Raw genomic sequence first — 10,358 nt, forward strand, 5'->3', positions numbered from 1 at the left:
CTGACTGGGGAGGGAGTCGGGGAGATTGGTGGGTTATTGCTCTGAGTCTAATGACCGTTACAATGTCCCGACAATCAAAATGTCTGAATTTTTGATGGGGTGTCATCAAACTTATGTTGACGTGGCACACTGACTGTCTAGAAAAATAAAAACACAGCACTGGTCGGGCAGAAACCTCTGTCGCACAAATCTAGTGAAAACAGACGATCGCGAGGCGTTGTATGCTTGTAGATTGTCTGTTTTCAATATTTTAGTATATTTTATAGATGACAAATGCAAAACAAACGGTTTTGGACATACAAGGTTTCCACCCGACAACGATGATATGCTATTAAATATAAGGTGCTGGGAGTGAAAATTATAATGTACGGGCGCCTCGGATTTAAAAAATATTTATGGGCCCTGTGCCCTGAGACCAAAAAGTTTGGGAACCACTGCTCTAGACAGACTCTCAAGCTCACAACGCAGAGGCCTCGTGAGCTTGTAGATTCGCTATTTCTGTCTGAGGTTTGGAAACGGATGCGTATCTCACAAAGTTTGAGGACCCCCTGATCTAGATGAAGACCCCGATCTAGATCAGTGGTTCTCAACCTGTGGGTCAGGACCCCCAGAGGAGTCCCCAAATTATTGTGGGGGGTCCCCAGATGATTAACTTAAAGTGCAACATTGTTTTCTCACTCAAACCAACATAAAGTATATATACTGTACACATTTCTAAAGTGACAATTGAAGGACTTTTTAATACCTCTAAAATGACAAATTAAACATTGGCACAATTGTCAAATATTCGGGTCAGAAATTATGATAATAGCCGATCTACATGCTCGCAAAGTGAGCCGCTGTGAGCATGTAGATCTGCTATTTTCACAATAGAACAATGTCAAACAAAATGTAATGCCTCAACTCTTGGTGCTCATCAGGGTGTTGGAGCAGTTAATATATGATTATGCTGGGGGTTGCAGCCTGTAAAGGTTGAGAACCTCTGATCTAGATGATTGATTCTAAAATCAATTCCGCGGGGGTGGCTGGGGGTGCCGGGGGTGGCGGGGGTGGCCCGAAACGCGGCCGCCCGAAGAAGGCCCTGAGAGGACGTCGGCCTTGTTGCACAGCACGTGTTCGCAGGGTTATTGGCTGAGTTATGGATGGGATGCCAGAGTTCAAGCGGGACGAGATCTCGACTCCGGCTCCGGTCCGCCGCGGGTGCCTCGGTAAGGGGGCGCGCGAAGAACTCACAACACACGTTCGCAGGGGTGCAGGGCTGGCTTGACGCCGATGTCCACCACTATCGGCGTCGTCGATTACGACGACGGCACAGGGGTCGGTGGAGGTGGCAGCATCGGCGGTGGCGGCGCCGTCGCCGTCATCCTCATCATCCTCGAGTCTAACTGCGTCACCCAGATCAACACAGATCGCCCTCCGTAAGATCTTCAGAGGGAGAGTCTGAGAAGCGCTGGTTTGAACGAACGGAAGGAGTGCGTCGGTGAAGGTGTGCTTGAAGGTGTGCAGGTGTGTGTCGGTGTCAGGATCGGAGAAGGACAGCTTTCCTTGGTCCCAGTCCAGCTGGACTCTGATCCTCTGAGGTTTCTGCTCCACTGAGAGATCACAATCTGACCCCTGTGAGGAGCCTGCAGTGTATTTGCCATCAGTATACGCTATACTCCAGAACTGTCCCTCTGTGACTCCCTTCCTCTGAACGGACTCCGCTAATACGCCTACTGCCCAGCATGTGTTGTCTCCGACCTGGATGTCCCAGCTGTGAATTCCTGAGTTGAAGCCCTCGGAACCCAGCACACGGCAACGCCAATTGAACCTCTCTGGGTTTTCAGGAACTGCTGTTTGCTTATTTGTTTGAAACGCCAGTTGCATTTCTCTTAAGGACTGCCATTCTGTTAAGGACTGCCATCTCACACTGGTCAAGTCGTCAGACAGGATGAGTTGTGGATGGGCAGTGTTGGGGTCCAGAATGACGGGGGTGTAGGAGACAATGTCCTTCATCTTGTCCCAGACTCTGAAGGTCAGGTTGCCCAGGTGTTTGGTCACGTCTATCAGAGCTCCTGCAGACATCGGCTGTGGGTCCGGCAGTGTGAGCTGGACTCTTTCCACTGTGGTCTTGTAGTTCTGCAGGAATGAGATGTGTTCAGCTCTCAGCTCCTCCTCTATGGCTCTGATTGTGTCTGAAAGGGTCGATATGTCTGTGTTCAGAGAATCAATCTTCTCCGTCATCATCTGACTCTTCTGTTGCTCTTCCTCCCCCAGTGCAGCGATCTTGGCCTCCTCTTCCTCTTGTAGAAACAGATGCATCTTCTTAAACTGCTCCTTAATCTGCATTTCTACGCGGCTGATCCAGAACCGAATGTCTCCTGCTGTTTGACAATAGTTTGCTTTAAATGTATTGAATACCTCCAGTTTGTCCTGTAAAGGCTTCAGCGACGTCCGCACTTCCTCCATGTAATCCAGGGCAGCTTCATCGACGGGTCTGAAACTGTGGTCGGTGTGTTTTTTGGAATCTCGACACACAACGCACACTGGCTGCTGACATCCAAGACAGAACAGCTTGAGTTTCTCAGCGTGCAAACTGCATAGATCCCAGACCCCCGATGGAGTTCTCTTACGTTTGGAAGCTCTCTGCTGTCTCTCCTGCAAGAAGGCCTCACACAGGTTCTTCAGAGCCAGGTTTCCGGGCGGCTCCGTCGAATTAATCTTCTTGCAAAGCGGACATTCCTTTACTGCCTTCTGCCTCCACCACGTCTGCAGGCAGGCTTTACAGAAGCTGTGACTGCACGACAGCAGCACGGGATCGGTGAAGATGTCATGACACACGGGGCAGGATAAATCCTTTTCTGGAAGAGACGACGTGGAAGCCATTTCTTCTCCCGAGTGAAACAAGACACTCTCTGTTCTGTGTGCTCTGTGTGCACTGTCCAAGATAGGAAAACAAACAGTCAGCCGTGGTACTGTTAACAGTCCCTCCTCTGGAATGTTCACTGAAGTTTACGTTCACTCATACCAAATAATCCTGGTTCTTGTTTACAGACAGAGTCCGCAGCAGATTCAAGTCATCTGGGACAGCATTCTTCTGTGTCGTAGCCGTGGAAAGACAGGCTGGAGCTCCGTCACTGGAAGTTGTGTGTTTGATTGGAAATGGAGAGTTACAGTATGTTATTGTCAGGCAGCTGTCTCTGCCTTCGTGTCCCGTGTTGCCAGATCTTGCGAGAGAGACAAGCAACCAGCCCAAAATAAGTGCCTGTAGGTCACTCAAACGCAGAGGTGTACTTGTATATTGTCGTTTTCGGGTGGAAACCTTGTATGTCAAAAACCGTTTGTTTTTATCATTAAAAAAAATTAGTGGTTTATTTTGCACATGCATGCCATAAATTAGACCACACAACATTTATGACATCATCAACTTGCGACAGACATTTCCCCTATTGACTGAAGCGTGATTATGGATCCAACTGGGAAAGATGGATAACCACGCCCCGGACTCTTTTTTTAAGCTTGTGATTGGCTGAACCGGACGTAGGGAGCGCTCCGTTGTAGTCACTTGGACCGCGCGAGGTGCACCAAAACCCAATTATCATGGCGTTTATCGTGCGCTTGCCCAGGCCTTACGGCCTGGGCATAAATATAACGATTGCATTCACCACGGCTTCGTAACTCGCGCGGCGCTCCGCCGGCCGCGCGGCCCTGGCGAGGTCCGCTGGCCTTCGCGCCGCTTGCAATGTCGTGGACAATAACTGTGAAAACGAGCGCTCTATGCCGTTTCCATCCATCTTTCCCAGTTGGATCCATAATCACGCTTGACTGAAAGATTAGCTATTTCTAGAAGAAATAAAATATTTGAGATGTTTTTAATTTTACATTGTAGTTATAGAGGACAATTATAATGTATTAAGGCATATTTGTCGTATTAGCCAGGGATCACTTTAAATAGCCAATGTGGCCATATTTAGCAACTACACTAGGAACAAGCCCCCCCCCCCCCCATCTACAAGCGACTCTACAGGGAAACAAGCCCAGCATTGCTTATAATTAGCAGACATGGCAACACGGTGAGAATAGCAAACTCTCTGTTTCGTCACACATCTGGGAAGAGGAGGAACTTTAGCAGAGCACACAAAACTGTTGCACATTATGCTCTCTCTCTCTCTCTCTCTCTCTCTCTCTCTCTGTCTCTCTCTCTCTCTCTCTCTGTCTCTGTCTCTCTCTCTCTCTCTCTCTCTCTCTCTCTCTGTCTCTCTCTCTCTCTCTCTCTCTCTCTCTCTGTCTCTGTCTCTGTCTCTCTCTCTCTCTCTCTCTCTCTCTCTCTCTCTCTCTCTCTCTCTCTCTCTCTCTCTCTCTCTCTGTACGCCCACACACACACACACACACACACACACACACACACACACACACACACACACACACACACACACACACACACACACAGTGTGAAACGATGTATAAATCATTCATCCAATCCTGAAGTTGAGTCCTCGTAGGGGCTGAGAAATCCCGGTCTAGTGTTTTAGCCAACCGCCTGTCAGAGCGTCAGTGCAGCTCCCCTCCTCTCCCCCCTCCTCTCCCCCCTCCCCTCCTCTCCCCCCCCCCCCCTCTCAAAATGGGTGCCTTGACACAATTTAGTCCAGGGGTGCCTCAGAATACTTTTATCATATTTTTTTTTAAACAATATGTTTATTTAGTTTTTTTTTTTTTTTTTTTTTGACGAACAAGACAACATTTACTTGACAATAAAAAAGACTGCTTACAGACAAGACATGAAGATAAAAAGAAAAGAAAAAAGAATACAACACCATACAAAAAACAACTGACATTGACACAACACATAAAAATATTAAATAATTCTGATACAAAGAGCACATAACATTCACAGTAACTCCCAGAGTTCCATGCCACACGGCCGGACAATTGACTGCAGAGAGGCTGCGGCTACCTTACTCCTGGTTCCTCCATTAAGTGAGAGAGATCATTGCCCTTGACATATTGAATGAAATTCCCCCAAATGTTCTCAAATAGCTCTTGTTTATTTTTGAGAGTGTAAGTGATTCTTTCTAAGGGAAGACACAAAGATAGTTCCTTAAACCACTGAGCAATGCTAGGTTTCCCTGTCTTTTTCCATGAAAGGGCGATAACCCTTTTGGTTTGTAAGAACCCAAGGTCCAGGAATTTTATTTCGCAGTTTTTTATCTTAAGACCAATCGGGTAAAGGCCTAGTAAAAAGAGTTTTGGATCTAGCGCAATGTTGATAAGTAGTATCTGTTGTAACTCTTTTCTAACCTCCTCCCAAAACTCCTTTATTCTTGGGCATGCCCACAAACAGTGGAAAATTATCATATTTTGATTGAATTAATTTAATCAATTTCACTTCAGTTACTTGAGTAACGCACTGTACACTTGTTGCTTTCTTTTTAAATCTACAAAAAAAAAAAAAATGTTATGTACAGGGGTGACCTGGGCCAGAAGAGTTGGAGAACTCTGCTACAGTACTGTACCTAGCAAGAATTTTATGGAAGCCTTGAAGGTTGCCCCTCAGTTTGCCCCTCAGTTTGGCCTCTCAAACATTTGGCATGCCCTGAGGCCACAGTGGCCTTAATGCCCCAGCTGACTGAACCACTTTCTCCTCTGTCTCTGACTCTTTGTCTTATCCATATTTAGACAGTAGACACTTTTTTTAGATTTTAACTCCCCCGAATCCCCATCTTTAAACCAATCCAGTGACTTTGATTGGTCCAGGGTTGAGCATGGATCAGATTGTAAATACCATACTTTGTCTATTTCACTGCAGATTAGGTTATCATCATCTTGTTTTATTTGATGGCCTTCCTGCCCTGGCATTTCAAAAATTAGACAACACCAAAGGCCAAGTGGCCTTGACCCTAAAATGACGGAATTCCAGGCCTGATAGTTACTGTACTGTACTGTACTGTACTGTACTGTACTGTACTGTACTATAATATTTCACACAGTTTGTTTACAATGTACGTCATTTAGCAGATGCTCTTAGGCAGAACGACATACAGAGTGCAAGATCAGAGTAAATGTAATGAACCCTTAGAGTGTCAAACAGTCAAAAAGTGCTTTAGTTTTCGAGATACCCCTACCGGAGGCAGGACCAAACACAACATAGTTTTTCCTCATCTCTAAGGCCTCCCATACATGAAATTGATTCTTGTATACAAACATGTTACTGCAAAAGTGTTGAAATTGATATAAGTTACCACAAACTAAAAATAAAGCCTGTCCGTCTGAGGGTTGAGGCAATAAACTCATGTAGATTCACAATGGAAGCTCTGAGACTTGGAATACAAGCCAGGACATCCCTCTGCAGAAAAGACCAAATGTCAATATCTGAATTGAAAAGGGAGATATAGTCATTTGAACACATTCCTACAATGGGCGGAAATGTAAATCTATGTAGAATGCTCTCTTTACTTTGTATTGTAAAAAAAGCCTTTTCACGCATTAGGACGGCAGTATGAGTCACCAGAACCAAATGTTTACTATGAATCTATCATGGTTAAAATGAAGTTACAATGGGTTTGTGTAGGAAGGGGGCGTGTCTGATAAAATGTGTGTGTCTATCTACTGAATCAAGCAACACAAAAACTGTCTTCCCAAAAGCCTGATTAGACAAAAACAACAACAAAAACTATTCAAATTCTATTGATAACTTAATTGGTTTATAAGAAATAATAAAAACGCAATTATCAAAAAACTAAACAAAAGAAAAAAAGAAAAAATCTCAACCTTCCTTTTTTCATAGATAGCTTCAAAGACATGTTTTACAGCACTATGATCTGTGTTTTTGCGACCGTCAGGTCGCAGTATACTATCAAAACCTCCACCGGCTGTCAGTCTCTGTCAATCTGTCAGTCAGTCTGTCCGTCACGTCACACTTTTCCCCTACTCATATCTCCACCACCGTTGCCCCTATCCATGCCAAACTTTGCACACACACACACTCCTTAGCTGCCAAACCACAACCTCCACCCCTCATTTCTCACATGCCCCTCTTCTAGCGCCACCATGAGGCCGATTCTTGACAAACACATTTTTGGACACTACACATTTTGCCATAAAATCACGCAAAGCGATACACAGTATGTCTAGACTAGAGTCATGTCATCAACATGGATCTGTCCCATTTAGCGTCACCATCAGGCCGAGTTTTTGCCCTAAAATCACACAAGGCGGTACACAGTATATCTACACTCATGTCATCAACATAGATCTGTCCCATGTGACCTGACGGTCGCTTAGCTCCCGATTAGGGAGTCTTACTGGTGTTAGCCTACATGTTATGCTTTCTATTAACACTTTGACCGCCACGGAGGTCATATGACGTCACGCTTTTACCCCCCCCGCGCTGCCACCGGCGTCAGTTGACGCCGGAATGTCTTTTTTTTAATTAACACAAGATTAGGAGCATATGTATCACTGACGCTTGGATTCAGCCGTCCTGGGCCCTGGAATGACTAAAATCACCATGGTTACCATTGTGTGGCCAATCAGCTTGTGTTACCTTGTGTTACCATGGTGATTTGGTACATGACCGTCCTCCCCAGGCCTGGGATTGCTGGATGGACGGCAACTTTGGCAAGAAGCAGCAGCCATGTGTTTGGGGGGGGGTTTAGTTTAGTGCTTTACTATACTACTGAGGACTACTTCTACAGCCGTTACATGTGATCTGAAAAGTTTTACTGGATCGTCATGGTTCATCGACCAGGCCACCAGGGACCACCGAGCCGCGGCGTCGCAGCGAAAAGAACTGCTATATAAAGTAAGTGGTTGTTGCTAGATTGATTGATTGATACATACAGTGGTGTATTGCCGTGTTTGGGGGGTCGCCGACGTCGCTCCGAGAGCAAGCATGAGATGAGAGATGATTATGCTCATCTCGGATCACAACAGGTGGTCCGCGCGCGGACCACCGATTGAGCAGGGCGTTTAGCTCAGCGGCGTCAGTTCAGAAAAAGCTAAGTTATGGCAACATGACTGGTGTCTTTCACGCGCGCGAGGCTCGCGTGCAAGACACCAGTCATGTTACCATACCTTGACAACAGGCACGATTACAGTACATTTTATTATATTCCCCCTGTAGCCAAGGTATGGCAGCTGCCATAGCTTGCCATACCCAATTGACGCCTCTTTAGCTTAGCTTGGTGAGAAAGGAGGACAGATGCTCCATTTAGTGCAAAACAAACACATCCCAGCAAAACAACCACTATAAGTCACTCGCAAACGTCGCAGTCTGACCAATCCAGCGAGATGGAGATCGAAAAAGAATCCCAGTGGTAATCCTCATTGTATTTTTATAGTTTTATCGTGTTTTATTCTAAAAGTAACCTGGTGCCAACGTTGTTTGCTAAGCCTGCTCAGATTTCCTCTCTCTCTTCCTCTCTCTCTTCCTCTCTCTCTCTCTCTCTCTCTTTCTCTCTCTCTTTTTTTCCGCTAGAGAACCAACTGCGTTAGAATAAACCTTACAGCCATGATACAAGAGAGAAAGTTGGGGAGAGAGAGATTGATTGATTGATTGATTGATTGAAGACTTTATTAGAAGTTTGCATAGGAAAAGGTACAGTTTCATGACGGTACAGTTCACTGGTACAAGGTCTACTAAAAGGAGATCATGAGATCCATGAAAAGACTAGGCTTATTTCCATAGTAAACCATTGCAGTATCTCATATAACATTGAATGACAGACGGATAGAACACAGTACTATGCAGTAGATATAGTCAGGAAAAAAGGGGGAAATAAAAAACAGTATAAAAACATACAGTAGGTAAATACAAAGAAGGGATTGATTGATTGATTGATTGATTGAAGACTTTATTAGAAGTTTGCATAGGAAAAGGTACAGTTTCATGACGGTACAGTTCACTGGTACAAGGTCTACTAAAAGGAGAGCCATGAAAATACTAAGCTCATAGTGCCTTGCTGGGCTATGAGCTTGTAGATCGGCTATTAGGCATCATATGTAAATGGAAGATCTACAAGCTCATAGCGCGGTGCCGGGCTATGAGCTTGTAGATCTGCTATTTTGGAAATATATGTACCTGTGTATATAAAATGTATAGCAAATAATTATATATACCTTATGGTAATTATGTATTTTTTTCCCATAATTACTCTTACTTGCAGTTGCCTGGTCTGGATTCTAACATGGTGAAGTTTGTCGCAGTTGGCTTGACTTTGTCAATACAAACATTTCCATATGAATGTACATCAATTTTTATTTAATTTTATGTATTATGACTTTGAATTGCTCAGGGTAGTTTGACCGTTTTAGTTTGAAGTGACTAAAATGATGATTGCAATGGAACACATCTAAACTATACTGAAGTGAAACAGCAATGTAAAGTTTTTTTTTAATCTTTATCAGAGTTTTTATCTTTATTTTTGAGATGTCTGATGTCTAACTGAAGGCTTGAATAAAAAATCCCAGGTCAAAACACAGTGGATTCTACTCTGTCTCTCCTTCATCCTGGGAAGATGAAAAAAGAGCCTCTGTCAGTCTCCTGGCTTCTTCCACTTTCCTGCCTTATAACTAGACCACGGTACAACTTTTTTTTAACTTTTTTTTTACAGCATTATGGCCGGTACCCTGTTCTTCATTTAGAGGTACTGTGTGTTCTTGTACCATTTACCAATTTGTTTATAGGGCTTCTGAAAGTTTTTTTCCTTTGACCTCAATTATCTCAGAAAGTAAATTTCTGATGCTCCTTTTTCATCTGTACAGCTTTCGCTCTCCCTCAGGTTTCTCCACAGCAGAACACCACAGCAGGGCGAAATTTTTATGGTGAAAGCTAAGGTTCCGACTCTATATTCTCTTTTTGTCAATTTTCGTACATCCTACCATTTTCAATTTATTCCGTCAAAAATGAATGGCCGTCTATGGTGGCAAGGGTTTTACCCTTAAAACCCTTAACATTGTGGCAGTCAAAGTGTTAATATGTTAGATTTGTCTTCATGTGTATTTTAACATTTAACCACCTAAAACCCTCAATAGTTGAAAAAAAACTTGACCTACTACTCAAAGCTGGAAGTGAGCTTGTAGATCTGCAACGTTTGTTCTAATATTCCCTCCAGATTAAAGATGCTAGATGCTACATAACATAACATAACATACTATGACACAACATCATATAACATCATCATCTACATCATCTGTATTCATTTTGAACTACAAGTGTGTTGTAAGCTTGTAGATCTGCTATTTTGGATTGGCAATCGATGATGTCACAAGACTATGGGTTTCTGACCTGCCCACAGCCCTCCTCTGAAAAAAAAAAAAAAAGAAAAAAAAAAGAAAAGCTATTTTTGAGTGAGGACCAATTATGTGAACATAGGTTGAAA

The 10,358-nt window shown here is 44.0% G+C and overlaps 1 protein-coding gene across 1 annotated transcript; it reads right to left on the minus strand.

Annotated features, from left to right (window-relative positions):
* Positions 1-987: 987 nt before the first annotated feature.
* LOC308302849 (E3 ubiquitin-protein ligase TRIM39-like) lies at positions 988-2,865 on the minus strand (the record flags this gene model as incomplete). The annotated part of the gene is made up of 1 exon (XM_080747167.1): positions 988-2,865. The coding sequence occupies one exon, from the start codon at positions 2,863-2,865 to the stop codon at positions 988-990; it is 1,878 nt and encodes a 625-aa protein (XP_080603293.1).
* Positions 2,866-10,358: the final 7,493 nt, after the last annotated feature.

This window comes from Nannobrachium achirus, assembly GCF_963921795.1.
Source record: "Nannobrachium achirus genome assembly, chromosome: 18".
In the NCBI taxonomy this organism is placed as follows: domain Eukaryota; kingdom Metazoa; phylum Chordata; class Actinopteri; order Myctophiformes; family Myctophidae; genus Nannobrachium; species Nannobrachium achirus.